Source organism: Equus caballus, chromosome 18 (genome assembly GCF_041296265.1).
Source record: "Equus caballus isolate H_3958 breed thoroughbred chromosome 18, TB-T2T, whole genome shotgun sequence".
NCBI lineage: Eukaryota > Metazoa > Chordata > Mammalia > Perissodactyla > Equidae > Equus > Equus caballus.
In genome coordinates this window covers 15,894,300-15,919,878 of record NC_091701.1, presented here as the reverse complement: position 1 = coordinate 15,919,878, position 25,579 = coordinate 15,894,300, and the positions used below count along the sequence as shown (strand labels likewise).

Sequence of the window (25,579 nt, the reverse complement as noted above, 5' to 3'; positions counted from 1 at the left end):
TTCCCTCATTTTCGAAGAACAGTTTTATTGGACTTAGAATGCTTTTTTTTTTTCTCTTCAAAGCCCCAGTACATAGTTGTATATCATAGTTGTAAGTCCTTCTAGTTCATCTATGTGGGATACTGCTACAGCATGGCTTGATGATCAGTGTGTAGGTTCACACCCAGCATCTGAACTAGCGAACCCCGGGCCACCGAAGAGAAGTGCACAGACTTAACTACTATGCAACTGGGCTGGCCCCTATTGGACTTAGGATTCTTGATTGAATTCTGCAGGTTTCTACTGAGAAATTTGGTGATAATCTACTGCCAATATTTGTAAGCAATGAATCATTTTTCTCTCTCTTCGCACAAGATTCCATTTTTGTATTTGACTTTTGATGCTTTGAGTATAATGTGTCTTGTTGTGTGTCTCTTTGGGTTTGTCCTACTTATAGTTCATTGAGTTTCTTCTGTTTATATATCCATGTCTTTCCTCAAATTCAGGATGTTTCAGTCATTACTTCTTCAAATAAACTCTCTGACCTTTTCTCTCTCTCTTCCTTCTTCTTGTGGGATTCCCATAATGTATATATTGATCCACTTGATGCCATCTGATAAGTCCCCTAGGCTCTATTCACTTGTCTTCATTCTTTTTTATTTTGCTCCTCAAACTTGATAATTTCAAATATCCTCTCTTCCAGTTCACTGTTTCTTTTTTCTGCTGTTTGAATTCATTGTTGAACCCCTCTAGTGAACTTTTAAATTCACTTATTGTATTTTTCAGCTCCAGAATCTCCATTTTTGTTTTTTTAAAAAAATAATTGCTATATCTTTGTTGATAGTCTTATTTGGTTCATATATCATTTTCCTTATTTCTGTTAGTTCTCTGTCCATGTTTTCCTTTAGCTCTCAGAGCAGATTTCAGACAGTTTTTTAATGTCTTTCTCTAGTAAGTCTGAAGCCTTTGTTATTCTATAGTTTGCTTCTGCAGTTTTATTTTATTCTTTTGAATGGACCATGTTTCCTCTTTTCTTTTTGCCTTGTGGTCTTTGGTTGGAAATTGGGCATTTTAAAAAATATCCACCTCTCCCAGTCTTTGTAGACTGGCTCCCTGGGGAGGAAGATGTTCATTAATTGGTCCAGCATGAAGGCTCAAAATGTTCTCAGGCCTTTTTGCAGAATTTGTCTTCCCTGGGCCTGTGTGTGCACTTTTTTCCCCCTAATTCCCTCTATACACTACTGTTTTTGAATGTCTTAATTTCCATTAGAGTTTTGGCCCTGCTTCTTCCTGAGTTCTTAGGTGTTCTAATGTGTTGCTCTGCCCATAAACTCTTGTCCTCAGATTCTGCATGTCAAAAGTCATCCTGCAGTTCTCATGACCTGTGGCAACTACAGCTACCTTCCACGATTTCCAGCCTGAGGTCCAAACTATGCAGACGTTGATGTCTCATCTCGAAGTTGGGCAGGAAAAAAACAGTCCCTCGAGTAGCCTCCATATACCCAGAACATGCAAACAAGGTCCATTCATTTCCTTTCATCTGAGGAAAGGAACTGGGGATTGGGCCACTTCCTTCTGACCATGGTGTACTGCCCCAGAAGGGTGCGGGGCATTAAAAATGCTGCGATGATACTTCCTACATTTTCGAGTGTGACTTTTCCTTGATTGGACATTTATTTGGTTGGTACAGATCCTTGCCTGGTTTCCCACAAAGCTGCTTCAATCTGTTTATAGTTGTTTACTTGATATTTCTGTGGGGGAATGAGGGCATGGAGCTTCTTAGTCTGCCATCTTGCTGATATCAGATCTGTATATTTGTTTTTTTAATTGCTTTTTTATGGTTTTAGTTGTGGTTTTGAACCCTAAACATGTTCGGAATCGCAGATGCTCAGTCAGACCTCTAATCATGACACTAGAAATGTAAAACTATTACCACATAATATATTGATGAGAACTGTCATCTTTGTTTTGTTTCTAATTTAATGATGATTCATCTGGGAGTGTGTCACCAATAATCATAGTTATTGGGGAGTGATAAATGTCAAATTACAATTGAGATAATTGCTAGTTCTTTTATAAACAAATTAATGGTGAACAAATAAAACCAAATCAGAATTAAAAAAAGTAAAGCAAGTAGTAATAAAAGACTCTTGCTTTCCATTTCTCACAAGCTCCCAGGTGCTGCAGATGTTACTGTCTATAGCTCATACTGTGAGTAGCACTGATTCAGCACTGCCTCAGGTACACTGACAGCACAAAAATATGACAAACATAATTTTGACAAATATAAACCTTGTGATAGTTTACCAAAAATATGCACTTTACTGAGCACAAGTCCTCTAATCAGAGAAGCATGATAAATGAGGAAATTATGAACAGCCATGAGATTAATGGGCAATTTTAAGAAGCAGTAGGCATTATAACTATTAACTACAAATCAAGTATGAGAAGTAATCTCTATGATTATATTTTCTTTGCTGATATTCTTTGTTTTTTGGTGAGGAAGATTCACTCCGAGCTAACATCCATGGCCAGTCTTCTTTTTTTGCTGGAGGAAGATTAGCTCTGAGCTAACAACTGTGCCAGTCTTCCTCTATTTTGTATGTGAGTTGCTGCCACAGCATGGCCATCAGTGAGTGGTGTAGGTCCACACCTAGGATTTGAACCCATGAGCCCAGGATGCTGAAGTGAGCGTGCTGGACTTAACTACTACACTATGGGGCCGGCCCCTCTTTATTGATATTCTTAATGTGTATATTGTAGGGAACTATGACTGTATCGCCTGATAATGGGCAATATTTCATACAATATTTCACAATATTTATCATTTATATCAACCTCCTGTATTTAAAGATTTTTTTTCCTAAACATTGGCACCTGAGCTGACAACTGTTGCCAATGTTTTTTTTTTTCCCACTTATTTTTTTTCTCCCCAAATCCCCCCAGTAAATAGTTGTATATATTTTAGTTGTGGGTCCTTCTAGTTGTGGCATGTGGGATGCCGCCTCAACATGGTGTAATGTCTGCACCCAGGATCTGAACCCTGGGCTGCCAAAGCAGAGCATGCTAACTTAAACACTCGGCCACGGGGCCGTCACCAACCTCCTGTATTTAATTCACCAAAATTTTATTTATTATATTTGCACTTATTTATTTATTTAAATTGAGTTTAAAATTCCTTTATGTGTTATATTTTTCAGACATACTGAGACAATGTGAACTTTATAAAAATTTGGGATTTTTTTTTCAGTATACTCTAAAATGTTTTACATCATACAGAAATTAATTGTTAGAGGCAAAATCTGTGACCTGGTACCTTTGGGGAGATCTTTAAAAATTGTCCCAAATTCTTTTATGTTTATTGATTTATTCCGAGTTGTAAATTTTGTGAATTATTTTTGCTAGAAAGAAAAAATGCACACTTTGTTGAGCTTTCCAGATACCTAAGGGTGTATTTTTATGCACACTTTCCACTACTTTGAAAAACAAAATCTCTTCTAATTCCTTTTTCATTCCGGATTTTGTATAGTTATATATTCCCACCCCACCCAGAACCTCAGGTTTTAGGAAATGCTGATTAGATGTTCAAAGTAAAATTTTTATATCAATGTAAGGAAATTAATATCTTTCTTTCTCATTTTCCATAGAAAAATTTTGTGATTTCCTGTTTTAACCTTATTTATAAAGTCATGTATTATATTAGTGGTTAGCAAAATCTTCATTAGGGTATATACTCATTGAAGACGGTTCTTATTATAATTTTCATTCCCAGCTGCATCTGGTGTAGTATCCGGTACCCTCAAATACTCCAGTACACTTTGTGATATAGAATTGTTTAAAGAGAATTGGCTAACTGTTGAATCCCCATATCTCAAGGATTTTCAAGCCAGAGCTAGCTAAACATTTCTTAGGAATGATATAAAAGCATTTTTTTACCAATTTGGAATTTTTCCAAGGTGTCTTTAGAGTCTTACCTCTAAAATTCTATGTTTCCTAATATCATGAAACAATATAGAACCTTTAAAGTATTTTAATTTCCTTTAAGATATTTTCCAATTATTCAGTGTAAATGTCTCTGGGTTATTTTACTGTTAAAACTATTTACTGTTGAGAATGTAAACACCCTGAGTAAAGTAAAATCATTTAAATAAAAATAATTCAAACTTTTCAGCTATTTAACAGAAAATGAACTGATGGAATGTGTTGTCCCTTTTTGTTTTTAATCTGAAGAACTTATTTAATTTATTTCAGAAACATTAACAGCCTATTTTTGTGAAGATTTAAGCACATCAGAAGGATTTTGAAGCAATAAGTATAGGTAGGAAAGAAAAGTGAGGAGTTGAGTTTTTGGATGATTGGTGTGGTTGTGTTGAGAACCAAACTAAGAATCAATGTATTAGATGCTGAAAATCTAAGTTCACCTTCTCAAGTAGCAATGAAGATATTTTAAAGAAGCTTCCCTGTGGTTCTTAGAAAGGAGACATTGGTTGAAGAAAATCTATTTTTATCAAAACAAACCCACATCCAATCTATAGACATAATTTTAACATCTCAATGATTTTTCTCCTTATATTTTCCTCTAATTGTTATTACTTTTTGAGACTACTCATGTTTTGACAGGAATATGCTGACTCTTTATACATGGTTTTAAACATTACCATCACAACCACCACCATCACCATCATCATTATCATCATCATAGCTTCTATCCTTCATCCATTAATTTTTAAATCATCCATGGCATAGCTAGTATGTGCCAAACGCTCTTCAAAATGTGGGAATATAGCAGAGAACCTGATGAACTAGGTTACTCACATCCTGAAGCTTCTATTCTGGAGAGCTGAGCCAGATAAAATGGACATCTAAACAGCTTAATATCTATCATTAAACAGCTTAAAGTGTTGTTATATACGTATGATTAAATATAACATGATAGATGACATACTTGAAAATGTAATGTTATGAAGAAAAATAAAGCAAAATGAGGGTATAGAAGGGAATACGGAATGTAATTTTAGCGTGGGTGATCAGGTGAGGGTTCTCTGAGGAAGGAGCATTTGAGATGAGTCTTAAATGATGAGAAAGAGTGGTCCGTGCAGGTCTTTTGAGGAAGACCATTCCAAGCAGTTCACTGTGTGAACTTTCTTATTGTACATTTAACTAAGAGTTTTGTTTGAATAATTTGTTTTAATCTTCACAACATTTAAAAATAATTATCATTATTTTTCTGGTTGTTCGGATAAAAAAAATCTGAAGCTTGGAAAAGTGTAGAAGCATCTTTGCAACCTCGTAACTATGAAGTAGCAGAGCTGGATTCCGCCTATTGCTACAATACGGTTCAGGTATTTTCTTTCACAGAAAGGAAAATCATATCTGGCTCTCATAATTAGGGGAAATTCCCAAGAGAAGAGACATCTGAGCATGATAGCTGAATGATTGACTATATATAGACACTATGAGTGTCTATAATTTGATACACGAGAAAGGGATTGGATGGAGAAGATTTAGGAATGATAATGTGAAGTTTCAAGCACCTGAGGCGTATGTAGTAAACGGTAATCAGAGCGGTATGGGCTAGTGCTGTTTCTCAAAAGAGATCAAGCTGGATGAAGAACCTGGAGCTTGGCGGTAGACAATTGTTATCCTGGATTCTCACATTTGCATTTGATTCTTTAGATAGTGTAGGGATATTAAAGGACTTTGTGAAATAATGTGACATAAATAAAACCATGCTTCGGAAATATTATTATAGTAGTAGAATGTAACGTGGATGAAAAGGGGAGAATTATAGTAAGAGCTCGTTAAGTCTGCAGTTTCCAAACAGGGACTTGTAGACGCCTTGGCCATTGAGGAGTCGTTTTAGAGGAGCCACACATTCTTATGCACTTCATTTTACGAACAGAAAAATATTTTTTTCTCAAACATGTTTTACCATTTTTTAAATTGCCATGGTGGGGGCTGGCCCAGTGGCACAGTGGTTAAGTTCATACGTTCCACTTCTCGGTGGCCTGGGGTTCGCCGGTTCGGATCCCTGGTGCGGACATGGCACTGCTTGGCAAAACGCCATGCTGTGGTAGGCGTCCCATGTATAAAGTAGGGGAAGATGGGCATAGATGTTGGCTCAGGGCCAGTCTTCCTCAGCAATAAGAGGAGGATTGGCAGTATTTAGCTCAGGGCCGATCTTCCTCAAAAAAAAAAAAAAAAATTGTCACAGTAGACTGGGGAAGTATAAATTTATTTGAAAGCATTATAGAATTCAGGTTAGCTTTTATATAATTGTGAATTTTATCAAATAAAAGGTATTAAAGTACAACTTTCATTATGTAGGGATCCAAATCATTCCTTGATTCGCTAATTTATTGATTGTCACACATTTATTCTGGAAACATCTGTTTTGTAACAGCATATTGTAGTGGTTCAGTGTGGTTTCTGAAAGTGGGCTTTATAGACTGGACCCTGAGCCCTCCCACTTATTAAGAGTAAGTGGATTTGTTATTAATCTCTCTTAATCCCACATCCTCAAATTTGTCAAAATGATTGAAATCTCATCTGATTTTTATGAGGATTATGTGAGATTCTGAATATAAAGTATTTAGCGTAATACCAAACACATAAGATATTTAAGCTCTTACTACTGTTAGACAATGGCTGGTAGACATTACATGGTTACATAATATTCAAAAACTAAAAAGCACACTGAAGTAATTTCTCTAATAATTTGTCTGGAGTTCTAGTGACAGTAAATCAAGATCAGAGTCAGTAGATTTAAAATTATGATTTACTCTTGATACTTTTACTGGACTAAGAAGTCAGTTATAATTGCTTATATTTATTCTTTTTCCTCTTTCCTACACTGTGAAGCAATAATACCCGGCAAACCTGCATTAGAGTTAGTACATTTGAAAGGATTTGTGATTCTTGGCCCAGATACCCACTTTCTCTTATATGCTGTCCCTTCTTTCATCCTCTCTTAGAGACTAAGATGAGTGTTTCACAACTTTCTGACCATCGTAGGCTTTGATTTACAGCATTGACCTCTCTAACGGGTCACTCTGGTTCTCAGTAGTTGTGAAGTAGCACCTTAAGATGGAGAAAAACTGGCCATCACACTACACAGATTCTGATGCAGAAACTCAGCTAGAAACCTCCAGCAGCATTGCATTCCAGAAAAGGGTTTATACTCTTATGACAACTATTGCTTGTTTTGATGTCGTTAGTCTAGCGCTGATGATTTGAGGACCTACTGTCTTGACTTATATGGAAAATATTAATGGAAATTCTAACCAAAGTGCAAGAGGAATAGAGTTGTATAACAAGCATGAAAAAGAGATATGGAGTGAGTCATTTAAAAAAAGGGTGGAATTGACCTCTACTAGATTTGTTCATCAGAGTAAAAGGCAAACAAGAACAAAGTACTTCTTCCGCATGGTTTCTTCTTGCATTTATTTAGGGCCTAGTTCTTTAAGTCCAAGGTGTTTATGGCAGAATTGAAAGCCAACGTCACTATATGAAAATTTACTTCAATGTTTTAATCTGTGAGTCACAGGAACCCATTTATAATTTGTTAAATGTTTGCTATTCTATTTATCTTTGTTTAAATCAGGACTGCTTTACGGCTTCCTGGTGATTTGTGTACACATAATGAACTGGATACCTTGACGTTTGGTTTCATTTCTCCCCAAATTACTTAGCTATTTCTAAATAAAGAAGGCTGCATTGGGAAAGAAGGAAAAGAGATTACGGATTGAGGTAGGAAGAAAGAAACGAGAGGCTCAGTGTTTTATAAACTTTATTGCAAAGAGAATCTGGCAGTCATTTCAAACCAGTATGGTCTGTGCTTTGCTTTGGTGAATTATGCTCACACATTTCTAGTTCACACAGGGTAGAACATAGATCATCTGGAAAATGAAAAGCTTTACTGTATGTATTGTGAGAGATGCTCAGGTTTATCCTTCCCTATCAATCTTACCTCCTTGCCAATATCATGCATGCTGCCCAGGGAGAGGATGCCATTAACCACTGATATAGAAGCACTCGTTTAATTTAGTTACTACGTCTTGTTGATTTTTATGAGTGGTGGGGGAACTGTTTAAACAGGACCTGTTGTGTTGACAAATGTGCACTGCTCTGCAGTGAGGGGCATTTTGAATCATTTTCCCATCTCTAATCTTTTTTCCCCTTACCAGTTAGAAAAGTAGCCTATAGTACTTTGGGAATATTTATATTTAAATCTTTATTGTAGGTTCCATTGTAGCAAGAAAAAATGTAAATGGGTACACTTTATTTCCATAATTATTTTGCAGAGTATTTTGGCTATCATCCTAATGTTTATAGTCCATGCATTTTAACACAATCTACATTTTGGACAGCAGGCATAAAGCTCTGCTGGTTTATCTCTTAGAGAAATAAGATTGGCCCCCAAAAGATAGTCATCTATAATATAAGCAACTTTGAATAATTAAATGGGCTCCCTAAGAAGAAAGGGATTCTAATCACCTTTCAAACTGTGATTGTGCCATGCACTGAATCATTTCTTTATGAATACATTTCTCTTGGAGCATGTATAATTATGAAACTTTTTTTTTTCTATCTCGGTAGGAACTGGGAAGTAACAGCCCTCCACAGAGAAACTGGAAGGGAATTGCTATTGCCCTGCTGGTGATTTTAGTTGTATGCTCACTCATCACTATGTCAGTCATCCTCTTAACCCCAGGTAATTTGTCTTTATTCCTCTCTTATGATGGTATTGTGGATGATAATTTCACACTCAAATGCCTTAAGAGGGTAGCCATATGTGGATTCTTAGGACACATTAGCACTGGTTGGAATAAAATAAAAGATATAACTAGACATTTTGCAAATGACACAAGCATTTTATGGTTCAAATATCATGCACGATATTTTTGGGAAGGTGAAATGTAAAACAGATACATTGAGAATGCCAAGGCCATCTTTGGTTTCCATTGCTACTTAGACACTTACTATATTTGCTAGTTGAATAAATGCAAGGGACATTTGACTTTTATCTACTTAGACACTTACTATATCTGTCAGTTTAATAAATGCAAGGGACATTTAACTTTTATCATAGGTTGAAGATGAAAGAGTGAAGTCTGGACGTTCGCATATGTAGATGGTAGCCCAACTGTAATGACAATGGTAAGGGGAGATTTGAGAGACAGAGGATGAAATCAAAAGAGAAAGAACTGACACCTCTAAATGCTTCATTCTCATTTTCCTTTCTTTCCCTGTAGTTTTTACATTCCCAGTTTCTCTCTGTCTAAAGAACCTCTCCAACTTGCCCTTGCAATCATCTTCGGGCTATATTCTTTAGATTAAAATGTTTAACACTAATATATAAATCATCAGCAGGCTTAATTCTACTTTGGAGTTTATTTTAGTACCCGGAAGTTTACTCTTCTTTAGTAGGTGCTAATAAGGAAGGAAGAAAAAAGTTGCTCACTTTTTAAACTCCTCAAACTGTCTTCTAGGAACAAATAAATTTGGCATGCTGCCACAATCCACACAACTAGCTTCTTCAAAGACTGGACACCCACTCAGTATTACAAAAAGCAGTCATTTCTGAGATAGGATTGAGTTAGTCCCCAAATCAACTGGTATTATAAAGTTACAGCCTGTTGTTGAATGTTATGTATTTCTACTTCAGTTCCTGCCCCAGCTTTGTTATTTATCAGCCCCTTAAACATATTGAACTTATTTCTTCATGGACAAAATGTGATTGACAATAGCTCTGTTTCAGAGTCATTTAGTCAGCCAATTATGGTGACTAATTATAAGGTCAATATCAGTTGTTCCAGTGTGGTGCTTTGTGAAATATACCATCTTTGTAAAAATATTGGCTTTGAAATGTATGCATTGCCAAAAACATATTTTGTAATTGTTATTTAAAATATGAAGAGATGAGAAAGAAATTAAGGGAGTCAAAAAGGAGGAAAAGGGAGAGAAAGAGAATTTAAAAAAAAGAAAAAAAAATTTGCTGGTAAGAGAGGGCTTATCCAGCATTTTCTACAGGAGTTTCTCTTAACTGTTCCATTTGTACATCTGTGGTACAATATAGTTGAGCGATGTGATGGCTCTAAGTTTCTGCAGAAGGCCAAGAATCTTAGTTAAAGGAAGAGGAGCTGACGTTCAGCATAGTGTTTCATGTAAACATAAGAATTTTAGCATAATTATTAAAAAACGAATGACTCAGTTTTACTGCCTTCTATTGGTGACTATTAACCAGATGTGGGAAATTAATGCCATAATGTTTGTGTGTTTCTCTTGAACCTTCTTCCATCCTGTTTCTAGAATCCTTTTCCAAGTGATTCACTTTCTTATATTTTCTTGTTGCTCGCTGAGGCCATAGTGATACTTTGGGCTCCTTAAGATTTTGTTATAACAAAGACTTCACAGTGTTGTCCGCTCAACAAATTAAGCTTACACTACCTAACCCTTTCCAAGTTGCCCCAGTATAAAAACACAGTATAGTCACATTCACTTTATCATGAATTTATTCATTTATTAGATCAAGGGCTTTGGGCAAGACCCACCTTGGTTGAATTCTTCCTCTATAATTTACTGGTTTTGTGAACTTGGCAAGATATGTAACCCTGTCTCTCACTTCACTCATCTGTATTGTGTTTACAGTGCCGATTTACAGTGTTATTATGAGGGAGAAATGAGATAATATTGTCTGAGTGTTTGTGTAGTGTCTAGCACTGCTGCTGCTTTTCCTCTTAGTATTGCTGTTATTTGGTACTTACTGAACACCAGATACAATGCCAATCACTGTGTTATGTGAGGAGATTTTTCCAAGAAAATGTATAAAGTCTCTCAGGAATATAGATCTTCTGTGATTTCAATTTTAAATTATGACATGTTCAGAAGGACTAAATATTTAATCTGGAGTCAATATTTCAGTGGTTCATTCATTCATTTACTCATTGAGCAATTATGGAGTTCTTGTAACATTCTAGGTGCTATGGCAGTTGGCCCTGGACTCCTCTGCTTTATATATATCACCTCCAACCCCCTCTTCCCCAACTACACCAACATACAGCAACCCACACATTCCCAAGCCAAAGATTAAATTTTATGTAAGATTAATGATACAAATGGAAGTAGCAATTATTATTCAGATTTACAGTTTACTCAGGGCATTTCACATACCAAATGTTCAAATATCTTTGGATTTCGCTATTATTTTTGGTAGAGATATTATGAAACGAAAAATAAAAGTCAGCATGCTGGAGTGGAAAAGGTATGGCTATAGGGAGCAGTCAATCAGTGGTCTATACTCTCTGTAAACTCACTTCCCAGGGGCCTGGAAGGTTATATAAATTGATGAATTAGGTAGGCATAATGACAGGGGTTAGGAATTTGCTTGAGTTATGGAAGAAAATACCAGCCTTGTTACATGGCCTTCATAGTGGGCTCAAACCAAATATAGCAGAGTGAAATATAAGGCCAAAAGACAGTTTGTGGCCTAAGACTTGAGTCATAAACCTAGAAGCATTCTTACAAGTTGTCTAGTCTTGTCTCGCTCATTAGACAGTAAAAAAAGCCTGAGTTGTTTAACCTCTGGTTCTGAGGACTAAACTAAAATGTGCATCAAGACCATTCGCATAGACTTTTTTTTTTTTTTGTAGAGGAAGATTCACCCTAACCTAACATCTATTGCCAATCTTCCTCCTTTTTTCTTCCATTTTCCCCACCAAAGTACATTAGTATGTATAGTTGTAAGTTCTTCCGGTTCTTCTATGTGAGCAACCATCACAGCCCAGCTACTGACAGACGAGTGGTGTGTTTCCACGCCCAGGAACTGAACCTCTGCTGCTGGAGCAGAACATGCCAAACTGTAACTGCTGGGTGATCAGGGCTGGCTCTAGTGCAGACTTTTGATTTAGCACATGTATGCCTGGGCATGTCTGTGGTCAGACTCTGGGACTCTAATTGCACCATGCCTTCCTCTTCTCACCCTCAGGCTTGAGATCCTCCAGCTGTGGTAGAACAGGTCCACAAAGGAAAACTTCCAACTGAAAAGACAACATATAGTGCCCCCCCGCTAATCTTCCCTTTGTTCACCAGGAGGTTCCCATGGCCCAGCTTTCTAGGTGAAACCACTGACGCAGATGGAAACTTTCAATCAGGAAAGGGAACCCTTGTCAAGAGAGGAAAGTTCTGATCATGAAATTATTCAGTAAGATACTGCACCTTTTAGGCAAAGGGCTGACTCTAGAACAATCCTTCCGATAAAGGTGGAGGTCAGAAATTAACAAGCTTTTTGTAGTAAATGACCTTTGGCAAATCACTTACCTCCGCTGACATCAAGTGTTTTTGAAGAAAATAATGTCTTTGGTTTGCCAGAATGTGAAATGGTCTCTTGAAGTTTATTGCAGCTCTAATATTTATGAGCTAATATAACAATAACAACAACAGCAATAATAATAGCTTGTTTGATAACAAACATGGCAACAGATTAAATTTGGTGAGCTCTCTCACTAAGTCTCTTCTACCTTGAAAGTATATTTAGTGGGTCTTTGGGGGAGGGGAGAAAACACACAAAAGTTTGTGTAGACTAAGAAATTATTTAGAAACTGTTTTACTCAAAATAGCTTCACATTTTGCCAGTAAGTTCTAAGGAGTGCAAGCCTACAGCCAGAGAAACACAGGTTCATTGTAATTTTAGTTTGATTGCAAATTTTATTACAGAAGTAATTTGACACAGGTGTCTTAATTTCCAAGATTGTCAGCAACTTCCCTGCCTTGTGAAGAGAAGTCCTAGTTATTTATGAAGAGTGGGTTAACCATTCAAGTATTTCTTTAATAAGTAATTACCATTTCTGAAAGGAACAAATTATTCACTCCTTTTTCTCCTGATTAAAGGGCAGACATATTTAGATTGATCAAGCCCAGATATTATTTTTGTTTGTATTTAATTCATTTAAAGGAAAAAGCGTACCCACATTTATTTTAATAATATGTAACCATAGACCAATAATTAATTATATTCTACAAATATATGAATGTACATCCATGCTTAAAATTATGGAAGCCAGTCTTATGTAGTTATGCATTTACTTTGCAGTCTCATATTTATATTTAATAAGTAGAATGAGAATGTAGAATGTACATGGTTAGGAAATATTTCATGTGAAATATAATTAACCATTTTGACCTGTTTTGAGAAGAGAGAGGCATATTTTATGTATTAGAATGTATTGGTAAAGGATATTTATCAAGTTGTTCCATTGGTTGCCGTATTGAAATAGCCACCCATGGACTGTGTATATTCCACCAGTTCTTTAGCAACAGTAGCCTGCTGCCCTTTGGTTGGCGTCTATAATCAGTCAGCATCAAAACAGGATCATCAGGTTAATTTATTATCATAGCTGACTAAGCACAGTATTGTAAAGCACTGATACTGTGTCTTCGTTATTCGATCTAGCTCTTGTTTCTTTAGGCAATCTCCCATTCCTTTAGTACCTTCTCTAGATGAGCATCCTGAGTTGGTCCTTACAGGTCTGTCAGTGTATAAAAGAAGGCAAGCATTCATGTATAAGCAATCAGCATTCGTGTATAAACCATCAGAACTTTACTTGATCTCAATTAAACAAGTATTTAATAGGTATCGTACAGTTCCACTATATAAATGCCTTATTTTCACTTCTAGAAGTCTCTGTAATGGACAGAATTTTACATTAGGTTCAGATGCCATGTTGGAAAGGGTTTACACAGGTTGAGATTGCCACTGTGATTTTGATGGCTAGGCACATCTTTAATATCAGATATGGATTTGATCCATGAAGTTTTGCCCAAATAGTTCATTTGAGCCAAGATTGAGAACTAAGGAAGTGGAGGGAACCAGAAAAATTTAGGCAACTCTATCCAGAGAAATAAACAAAACAAAAGAAAAACTGTAAGCTACCATTTAAGGAAGTATGCCTTTCTTTGAAAAAATACTAACTTTCATATATTTTCCAAAGAGTGTGCACAATCCTCTCATTTATTCCTCATAACACACCAATTTAAAGAAATAAGAGACGTTTTCTAGATATTACAGTCACGGTCAGTAGAATTTAGTTGACTTGGGTACCTAGTTTGTGGAGAAAAATCTAACAGAGTGATTAAATTGACCTTGACATCAAACTGACTTGAGTTCATACCCTCGCCTTGATGTGTACCTGCAAATATGATTTTAAGGTAAAGGATTTTGTGTTCCTATTGTCTTAGACACCAGGTCTTTTAAAAAAAGAATGATTTGACCCTTTGAAACAAGGCTTAGAAAACATTAATTAGTCCCTATTTATAAAAAAGAGATAATTTTCCAGAAAGCATTTGATAAAAAGTACTTTATTGGACTGGTGACAGCTGATTTTTTTGTTGTTATACAAAACTGAAAATGAATTTATTCTGTTTACTATTGTGTTCTACCAAAATAATAGTTCCTGGTTATAGTTAGTTAAAATATCATGTTATATTCTGTTGCGAGCAATCTCTTGGCAGCTGTAATTTAAAAGGTGTCATTTAAGCATCTGACCTGTGTTTTAAAATGTCAAAGCAACAATTAAACTATCCCATTATGCTTTAATGAGAGGGAAATATTGTTTTACAAATTTTGAGATTTGCGTTACTCACTTGTAAACATCAACATTAGCCAAGATACAAATTGTTTATTTTATTTTGTTGAATTAAAAAAGGAGATATGTTCTATTGATAAGCATAAGCTAAATTGCCTCTGCTTGTTTTTCCAAGAACAGTACAGACGGGCATATTTGAAGGTGGTATTTCCCAGGCATAATCAGGCTGCCAAAGAGAAAACAATGACAGATTCTCAGTTTCACCCCGGATGGCATGGATTGTTTACTCTGAGATTGAATGGAAAATAATTTTTCTGGTAATAATAATGTAAGAGTAGTTATATATTTGTGTCTTTGCTTTATAATTACATTGCTATTTTTAAGATAGATTAGATTTCCATACTTATTACCACCTTTTTGGATTGTCCAATCAGATAAATAATGGATTTAGTTTACATTATAATATGTTTTACAAGAGTTGGAAGAGAATCTGTTTTAATAAGTAACATTTACTTATTATCTACTTGTCACACGCCCCATATTAAACTCAGTGCTTTGCATGTACTATTTTATTTACCTTGGCCTCACTAACACGAACTAGATACTATTAATTTGTTCATATTCTACCTGATTCAGTTGAGTCTTACAAGTTAAAGCAAATAGCCCGGGATGCAACTAGAACATGGAGCCAGGCCCTTTTGGCTTTGAAATATAGGCTCAGATATATTATCACACCCATGGAAAGTATGGGCAAGGACATTTCAGAAGAAAAAAAAAGGAAACCTGGGCTCCCCTTTATTCTCCTCCTTGATCTTTTATTGAGGTAATTGATTCTATTTATTCCTTAAAGGGAATATACAACAGAGAAGGAATTAAGCAGGGGTATACAAGGGGTAATAGAGATGAAGTGACAGAAGTGGGCAGTTGAAAATTAAACACGTGCATTCTGTATACATTTTGATTTCAACCTTCATGTTTTTTCTGGAACCTCAAATACTCATGATAAAATATAAGTGCGCATTTTCTTTCCTAAACCACACTGTATAGAAATTATTTATATGATTTGTTTGTCACTGTACAACTTTATATCGTTTGTCATATATTTTATTTGCCTCCTCCTAATCGAATTGTTTATTTTAGAAACATGATAGCCTGGCCTCTAAAAGTGGGGGTCAAGACAGCCTGATCCTTGAGAAACAAAGTTTCCTTAAAAGAGGGAGCTGCATCTGATTGCCCTCCACCTGAAAAATAACTTGCCCCCTGTTTTTGTGGAAGGGGTTTTTTTAATATGCAGTTATTTGCCAGAGACTCTAACATCCAATTCTTTGGCTTTGAACTGTAACTTAAGCCATCCTATTCTAGAGTTTGTTTATTAGGTGTAAGAAGAGACATTATCTGTTAAAAAAAAAATACCCTTAGTTAAACAGTACTTTAACCTAAATAATATCCCACTTTCTACCTGTGTTCTGGAAAATGAAAATTTAACTGGAACAATTTTAATGTTTGTTCATTTCTTTTGCATGGTTTTCCCATTTCTTTTGGTCCAAGATTGTTCAAATGAGAGTAAAGTCCAGTTGAGCAAATTCTCTAGAAAAACTGGAATCAGTTAAAGTAGGCTTGAAAAACATTCTTACTAAATGGAAAACTGCGCCTTAAATCTGAGCATCACAGGGGCCAGCCTGGTGGCGCAGTGGTTAAGTGCTCATGTTCCACTTTGGCGGCCTAGGGTCTGCTGGTTCGGATCCCGGGTGTGGACATGGCACTGCTCATCAAGCCATGCTGTGGCAGGCATCCCACGTGTAAAGTACAGGAAGATGGCAACAGACGTTAGCTCAGGGCTAGTCTTCCTCAGCAAAAAGAGGAGGATTGGCAGATGTTAGCTCAGAGCTGATCTTCCTCAAAAAAAAAAAAAAATCTGAGCATCACAATTTGGCTTTGGCATGGGGCCTAGAAGATCTCTGATCCTAGACTCACAGTTTACCTTGCTTTTTCTGGGGCATCATCTGTAATTATATAACATTAGGGGAACAAGACCAATGAATTTACTTTTTTATATGTTTTACAGTTCATTCAGGAGTTCTAGTTACTCAAATTACCTTAATTCTCCCCATAACATTCATTATTTTTCTTCTCTGACTCAAAGCCTTGTGCTGGTAACAAGTTAATTTTATTGAAAAGAAATTCATGTACCATAAAATTATCCATTTTAAAGTGAACAATTCAGTGATACTTACTACATTCACAATGTCTGCAACCACATCCTCTGTCTAGTTCCAAACATTTTCATCATCCCAAAAGGAAACCCATTAAGCAGTCACTACCCATTTTCCCCTTCCCCTATCTCCTGACAATCACCAATCTGTCCTTGGTCTCTACAGATTTACTTATCCCAAATATTTCACATAAAGGGAATCAAACAATATGTGACATTTTAGATCTGACTTCTTTCACTTAGCATAATGTTTTAGAGGTTAATCCACATTGTCACATGTCAGAACTTCATTCATTTTTATGGCTGAACAGTATTCTGTTGTATAATATGTACCATAATTTGTTTATCCATTCATCCACTGTTGGAAATTTGGGTTGTTTTCACCTTTTGGTTATTGAGAATACTGCTGCTATGAACATGTGTGCACATGTATTTTTTTGTCATCAAGAAATACCTGATGTCCAAAGTGGAGTTTGGGAAGGGAGAGGCACACGAGATCTAATTGTGATCATTTGTTGGGTACTGGAGTGCTCCAAAGAATTTCAGAAGAAGGTTAGTCTGTGTTTTATAGACGACAGTAAAGCCTTTGACTGCGTGGATCATGAAAAGCTGTGGGCTGCTCTGAAAGCAATGGATTTGCCTTAGCTCTTGATTATCCTGATGAGTAGCCTGTGTGGTGAACAAAGAAGACACTGTCAGGACAGAATATATATAGAGAGAGAGAGAATGTTGTCCTATAGGCAAAGGTGTCAAACAGGAGTGAATTTTAGCTCCCTATCTATTTAATCTGTGTGTGGAATATATTATATGAAAAACTGGGCTAGACTCAGATGAAGGAGGAGTGAAAATTAGAAAAAATATCGACATTCTAAGATATGCAGATGACACCATCTTACTGGCAGAAAGCAGCAATGACTTGAAACAACTTCAGAGAAAAGTGAAAGAATAAAATGCCAAAGCAGGGCCGCCTTTGAACATCAAGAAAACAAAACTCATGACTACAGGAGAACTACACAACTTTAACATAGGCAACGAAGTCATTGAAGGTGTTAAAGATTTTGTGTACCTTGATTCAGTCATGAGTTTAAATGGAGACTTCTGCCAAGAAATCAAGAGAAGAGTGAGACATGGAAAGGCAGCAATGAAAGAATTAGGAAAGACCATCTGTATAGGGAAGTGTCATGAAAGACTAAGGCCAAGATTATCCAGACCCTCGTATTCCCTCGTATTCGCTGGACAGTGAAGAAGGCTGACAGCAAAAAAGCCCGAAAATAAATAAAATAAAATTGATTCATTTGAAATATGGTGTTGGAATACAGATACCTTGGACAGCCAGAAAGATGAATAAGTGAGTCCTAGAGCAAATTAAACCTGTAATATTGCTGGAGGCAAAAATGATAAAACTGAGGCTGTACTACTTTGGGCACATCATGAAAAGGCAGGATTCTTTGGAAAAGACAGTAATACTGGGAAAAGTAGAAGGAAGCGGGGAAAGAGGAAGACCAAATATGAGATGGATTGACTCCATGAAGGAAGACCTAGGCATGAGTCTAAGGAGCTGAGTAGGGCTGTTGAGAACAGGACATTGTGGACATCACTCATTCTAGGGTCGCCAGGATCCAGAGCCATCTGGATGGCACATAACAACAACATCTCTAGGAATGGAATTGCAGGGTCATATGGTAATTCTACGTGTAACATTTTGAGGAACTGCCAAAATGTTTTCCGTAGCAAGTGAACTATCTTACGTTCCTAACAGCTGTACACATGTATTCTAGTTTCTGCACGTCCTCACCAACACTTGTTATTTTCCATTTATTTTATGATAGTCATCCAAGACATGTGAAGTGGTATCTCATTTGTTTTTTTTTTTTATTTATTATTTATTTATTTTCTTTGAGGAAGAGTAGCCCTGAGCTAACATGTGCTGCCAATATTACTCTTTTTGCTGAGGAAGATTGGCCCTGAGCTAACATCTGTGCCCATCTTCCTCTACTTTATATGTGGGACGCCTGTCACAGCATGGCTTACCAAGTGCTGCCATGTCCACACCTGGGATCCAGACCGGCAAACCCCGGGCCACTGAAGCAGAATGTGCACACTTAATAGCTGCACCACCAGGCTGGCCCCTCATTTGGTTTTAATTTGAGCTTTCATAAAGCTTAGTGATATTGAGCATCTTCTCATGTGCTTATTGGTCATTTGTATATCTTCTTTGAAGAAATGTCTATTCAAGTCCTTGTTTTAATTGAGTTGCCCTTGTTTTAATTGAGTTGTTTGATTTGTTGTTGTTGAGTTGTAGGAGTTCTATATTCTGGATAATAATCTCTTACCAGATATATGATTTTCACATATTTTCTTCTATTCTGTAGGTTGTCTTCACTTTTTTGATGGTATCCTTTGATGTGCAAAAGTTCTTAATTTTGATGAAGTCTAATTTATCTGTTTTTCTTTTGTTGGTCATGCTTTTGGTATCATATCTAAGAATCCGTTGGTAAATCCAAGGTCATAAGGACTTACTCATATGTTTTTTTTAAAAGAGGATTATGGTTTTAGCTCATCTATTTAGATTGATTGTTTATTTATTTATATTTTGCTGAGGAAGATTCACACTAACATCTGCTGCCAATCTTCCTCTTTTTGCTTGAGTAAGATTTGCCCTGAGCTAAGATCCGTCACCAGTCTTCCTATATTTTGTATGTGAGTTGCCACCACAGCATGACCATTGATGAGTGGTGTAGGTTCATGCGCAGGAACCAAAGCTGGACCACTGAAGTGGAGCGTGCTGAACTTAACCACTAGGCCAGAGGGCCAGCCCTAATCATTGATTGATTTTGAGCTAATTTTTGTATATGGTGTGAGGTAGGGAGTCCAATTTCAGTTTTTGCATGTGGACATCTGTTTTTCCCAGCACCATTTGTTAAAGAGACTATTCTTTCCCCATTGCATGTTTTTTTTCACCCTTGTTGATTATCATTGATTGCAGATAATATGGGTTTATTTAAGGACTTGCAATTTTAACCCATTGGTCTATATGTCTATCCTCATGCCAGTAATGTACTGTTTTGATTACTGCAGCTTTGTGATGAGTTTTGAAATCAGAAAGTATGAATGCTCCAACTTTCTTTTTCTTTTTTAATGTTGTTTTGCTGTTCAGGACGTCTTGCAATTCTATATGAATTTGAGGACTGGCTTTTCCATCTCTGCAAAAAAGGCATTTGAGATTTTGATAGTGATTGTATTTAATCTGTGGATCATTTTGGGCAATATTGCCATCTTAGAAATATTAGTCTTCCAATCGATAAACACAAGTTGTCTTTCCAATTATTTATGTCTTTTATTCCTTTCTGCAATGCTTTGTAGTTTTAAATGTAAGAGTCTTTACCTCCTTGGCTAAATTTATTCCTAAGTTTTTTATTCTGTTGACTGCTATTGTAAATAGAAGTGATTCCTTTATACCTTTTTTTGATTGCTCATTGCTAGTGTATAGAAATACAACTGATTTTTGCTTGTTGATTGTATACTCTTTAACTGTGCTGAATTCACTTATTAACTTTAGTAGGTTACTGTAATCTTTGGGCTTTTCTATATATAGAGGATAATACTGTGTGTGAATAGAGATAATTTTACTTCTTCATTTCTAAACTGGCTGCTTTTTATTTCTTTTTCTTGCCTAAGTATTCTGGATAGAATTTCCAATTTGATGGTGAATAGCAATGGTGAAGGTAGGCATCCTATCTTTTGCCTTGTTCCTAAACATAGTGGGCAACTTTTCAGTTTTTTATCATTGACTATTGTCTTAGCTATGGGTTTTTCATAAATGCCCTATCTCATATTGAGAAAATTTCCTTCTATTACTAGTTTTCTAAAAATGATTTTAGGGACCAGCCCCATGGCCAAGTGGTTGAGTTCACATCTCTGGTTTGGTGTCCCAGGGTTTCACTGATTCAGATCCTGGGCATGGGCGTGGCACTGCTTATCAGGTCATGCTGAGGTGGCATCCCACATAGCACAAACCAGAGGGACCTACAACTAGATTATCCAACTATGTACTGGGAGAGCTTTGGGAAAAAGAAGAAAAAACATGTTTTTATAAAGAAAGAGTGATGGATTTTCTCAACTGCCTTTTATCATCAATTGACGTGATCATGTGTTTTTCCTCTTGTTTCTATTAATGAGCTGTTACATTGGTTGATTTTCTTTTGTTGAGTTACCCTTACATTCCTGGGGTTAATCTCTCTTGTTAATGATGTGTAATCGTTTTGACATACTGAATAATTTGGTTTGATAATTTTCAAAAAAATTATTCTGCCATTCTCTACTAGTATTTCATTTGAGGATTTCTGCATCTATATTCATAAGGAATACTGATAAGTTTTCTTCTCTTCTTTCTGTGTAGCTTCGGATCAGGATGATTCTAATCTAATAGAATGAGTTAGTAAGTGTTCTCTCCTCTTCTAGTTTTTGGAAGAGTTTGAGAAGGATCAGTGTTAATTCTTCTTTAAATCTTTCATAGAATTCACAGTTGAAGCCATCTGCTCCTACACACACACAAAAATAATGTCCCATTGCCTTCTGGCCTCATAGTTTTCTATAAGAAATCTGCTGTTAAACCATTTGAAGAGCTCTTGTATCGGTGAAGTTGATTCTCTTGCTACTTTCAGGTTTGTATATTGTCATTGTCATTTGGCAATTTGATTATGATGTGTCTCAGTCTGGATCGCTCTATGTTTATTCTTCTTGGAGTTCTTTGTGCTTCTTGAACATATAGATTCATGGCTTTTATCAAATTTGGCATGTGTTTGGGCATTATTTCTATCAATATTCTTTGTGCCCCTACTTTCTTATCTTTACTCTTGGGATTCCCATTACACTTATGTTGGTATACCTGATTTGATTCCACAAGTCTCTTAGATTCTGTTTATTTTCCTTCATTTTTTTTTCTTTCTGCTCTTAAGAACAGATAATTTTACATGACCGTTATTCCAATTCACTGGTTCTTTCTTCTCCTTTGTCAAATCTAAGATTGAAATCTTTTAGTGAGTTTTCATTTCTGTTATTGTAAATTTCAACTCCAGAGTATATGTAGGTTTAAAAAAATAATTTCTATTTCTTTACTGTTATTCTCTATTTTTTCATACATTATCCTCCTGGTTTTCTTTAGCTCTTTGTCCATGATTTCTTTTAGTCCTGTGAGTATATTTAAGACAGTCAATTTAAGTCTTTGTCTAATAAGTAAATTATCTGCGCTTCTTCAGAGTCGATTTCTGTTAACTTCTTTGTGAGTGAACCATAAGTTTTTGAGTTTTTTGCATGCTTCAATTTTTTGGTTGAAAATTGTACATTTTGAATATTATTATGTGGTAACCCTGGAAATCAGATTTTTTCCCTCTCTTCAGGGTATATTTTTGTTGCTTACTCTAAGCTATAGCTGTCCTTTTTTGTTTAGTTGACTTTCTGATGAATTTGGTAGTATGTGCTCTCTGAAGTATCTGTTCTTTTGGCTTGTATTCAGCTAATGTTTTTACAAAGAATTTCTTAAATGCTAGGAGTCTAAAGAGGGGTAGAAAAAAAAGATGAATAAAACAACCCAAGAAAAACTTAAAAAAAGAGAACAAACAAACTCTTCCATTGTTTTAGATTAGTTCTGTGCTGGGGCACTTATTCAACACTTAGCCAAGTCATTTACAACTCTGCCCTAGCCTTCACGTCCTGCTTGTACCAAGTCTAGAGATCAGCCAGAGCTGAAACCACAGGGTCTTCTCACATCTTTTCTGAGAATGCATTCTGCTCTGGTTGTGTACAAGGCTTTCTAAATTCCCTAATCTATGTAGGTATTTTGAATTTCTAACTTCCCATTGAAGACCTCTCCCTGGCTTTTCCTCTCAAGCTTTGGGTACTTATTTTATGCTTTAACTGTATCTTTTCTGCAGGTAGCTGGGGCTTGTTCATTTTCCATACAATGTTTTTGAGGAATACTAGTTGCTTTATTCCCCTGAGTGTTCTCGGTGAGGCATAACAAAAATAAGTGCTTTGTGTCAGAACTTTAGGTAGCACAAGATGGTTTAGAGCAAGAAAACACAATTCTTTAAGAATAAGATCTTCTCTGCTCCTCCAGAACACAAGGACCAGGGTCCTATACTCCAAATGCAGGTTGCTGACTTAAAGATTACCACCAAGCCAGGGAGGTGATTGGAATAATGGCGAATAAAAATGCCACAAAGCTTTCTTACTGTTTTTAAGTTGATTTTTTCTTGATTCAGTGCTTGGTTGATTTTGTAAACTATTGACTATTTTCTAGCGTTTTAGCAAAGTTTATTCTGACAGTTCTGCTTGATTTTTTGACATTTCTGTGGGGAAATGGCCTCTGGAGCCACCTACTCCTCCACATTTACTGATATCACTCTGATAACAGACTTTACTGACTAATTTATGTGTATATTGGCCTTTGTCCTTTATCATCAATCTGAGTTCTCTATTATATTTGAAGCCCTCAAGCATTCCATCTATGTGATTCCCTACACTTACTGTATCATCCATAATCGTTTGTAGTATCATTAAAAACTGAGTTTGCAGTAAATATTCACCAGTGAAAAATTTATCCAATTATTCACTTGCATTAAAAATTAGAGAGTGGGGGCTGCCTCAGTGGCACAGCAGTTGGGTTCACATGTTCCGTTCCACTTCTCGGCGGCCCAGGGTTCGCCAGTTTGGATCCCTGGTGCGGACATGGCACCACTTAGCAAAAGCCATGCTGTGGTAGGCATCCCATGTATAAAGTGGAGGAAGATGGGCATGGATGTTAGATCAGGGCCAGGCTTCCTCAGCAAAAAGGGAGGATTGGCAGTAGTTAGCTCAGGGCTAATCTTCCTCAAAAAAAAAACATAAAAAAAATTAGAGAATGTCAGTGAAATATGTTGTGAAAATTCTTGATGATGAACTTAATAGTAATATAATAGAGTATGATTATTAAGTCTGCTGATGTTAGCAAATGAAAAAGAAAGTCCACATCTATAGAGATCCAGAATAATATTTACTGTAATCTTTGCAGTTTGAAATGTAAGTAAAAATAAACTTAATAAAATACACAATAAAGTGCACACAGTAGAGCTCAGTGTGGGGACTTTAATTATTGAGGACTTCAAATGTTTTCTGGGTGTTGAATTATACCTATCAATATTTAAAGGATTAGAGATTAAAAATTAATTTGAGATTTAAAAAAATTTAATTTATTAAAAATGGAACTAATAAAACTATTCCATGTATATATACATATCATATAACAAAAAAATAACTGTTTTCCAAAACAAAAATAATTAATGAGAAAAATGGCATTATTTTATATTTTTGCAAATCTGTTTAATGTCTGGCTGAATAGAAGACATCGGCATTCTTATATGTGCTCCTGTGTTAAATCTTTTGCAAGAGATTGTTTTCGTTGAAGTATATGAAGGAATTCTGGCCTCAGAAATACATGTAGTTATAAATGAAAGACATATTTTAATATCCTTCTCACATAATTGTAGATGTCCTTCCTTGATACTTCTTGAAAACTTGACAGGTGGTAGATTCTTGAAGGTTAGTTGCAATGAGGAATCTGAAACCTTGTCGATAAAATATCAGTACTCTATTATATTAAAATCCATTGGTCCATCTTTTACTTTGAAAGGATCTTTTACCTATGCATTATTCTGTTACATCATGCATTGGTCATTTGGAAAATATTAGTTCACTGATTTATGCGGATCTTCCAAATGTTGGTGGAGATTATACACAACATAACAAAACAAAATACATCACTGTTGATACCATCAGTAACGTCACTGATGATAGCACTAGAAAATTCTCACTAGAAAAGTATGGGAAAACAGTCAAATTCAAACTGGAGAATACGAGTTTTCCAAAATGCAGTTTTTTTCTTGAAAGCTTTGATTTTATCATTTGTAACAAATACGGTATGTTTTTTTCTTTACATTAGAGGTTTAGTTCATTCATTTTGAAGCAAAACATTTGTCAAATACTGAAATCTATGATTATTAAATCATAGTTTTAATTCATACTTTCCACTAAAAATGGTGTTCCATGAATAAAAGCAGTCAGTTCAGTTCGTAGCTCAACTGTCTGCCCACATGCTTTTCCTTGAGACAACCGTCATGTTGGTATACAGCAGAAGTGGTTTTGTTTTTGTTTATGCGTACTTCAGATTTCACCACACAGATATGAAAGAGCTCTCAAGTATTGAGATTTAATACAATTAACAATTTTTAAAACAGTATCAAGGAAGTTCTTACATGAACTGGATTTCTTAAAATTGAGAGTATATGACAGTAAAGAATAGAATGATGGTAGTTTGATGCCACAGTGTTGATGCACAGTAAGATGTCTAGAGTTTCCATTCACTGTTGGTTTTGCACTGAGTGAAAATTTCAACCCAATGTAAAAGGAGGATTATGCTTTAGTATTATTATGAATATAATTTTGACTTTAGGACCCCTGTCTACCAGTTGTTCATAAATCGTGCTCTACAAACCTCTACTGTAGGGTTAAATAAAGATATGAAACAAAAATTTGCTTATGATGATGTGATTGAAACAATCAGCATACCTGAGGGAGGAACTTCAACCGGACTGTGTAAGAGCTCAAAGGCTCAAAGTAGAGTCATAGTATTTTAGGGTAAAAAGAAGACGTCACTCAAGGGTGTGAGTGCTTGCGTGTGTGTGTGTCATTGTGTGATTTTCCTTTACTTCTCACAATGTGAAAGGTCTTTGTGCAAGTACATTTCTCATATTTAGGTTTACTACTCAAA

General features: G+C 35.9%; 1 protein-coding gene across 4 annotated transcripts in view; it reads left to right on the top strand.

Annotated features, from left to right (window-relative positions):
• The window catches only part of DPP10 (dipeptidyl peptidase like 10), a 1,231,994-nt gene that overhangs the window by 769,433 nt on the left and 436,982 nt on the right, over window positions 1-25,579 (top strand). For 3 of the 4 annotated variants that reach the window (XM_070241800.1, XM_003363234.5, XM_070241799.1), the window contains exon 2: window positions 8,578-8,692. The exons of the other annotated variant lie outside the window; for it this stretch is intronic. In XM_070241800.1, coding sequence (XP_070097901.1) covers window positions 8,578-8,692 — 115 coding nt within the window. The remainder of the gene's footprint in view (window positions 1-8,577; window positions 8,693-25,579) is intronic. 4 annotated transcript variants of the gene reach the window in all.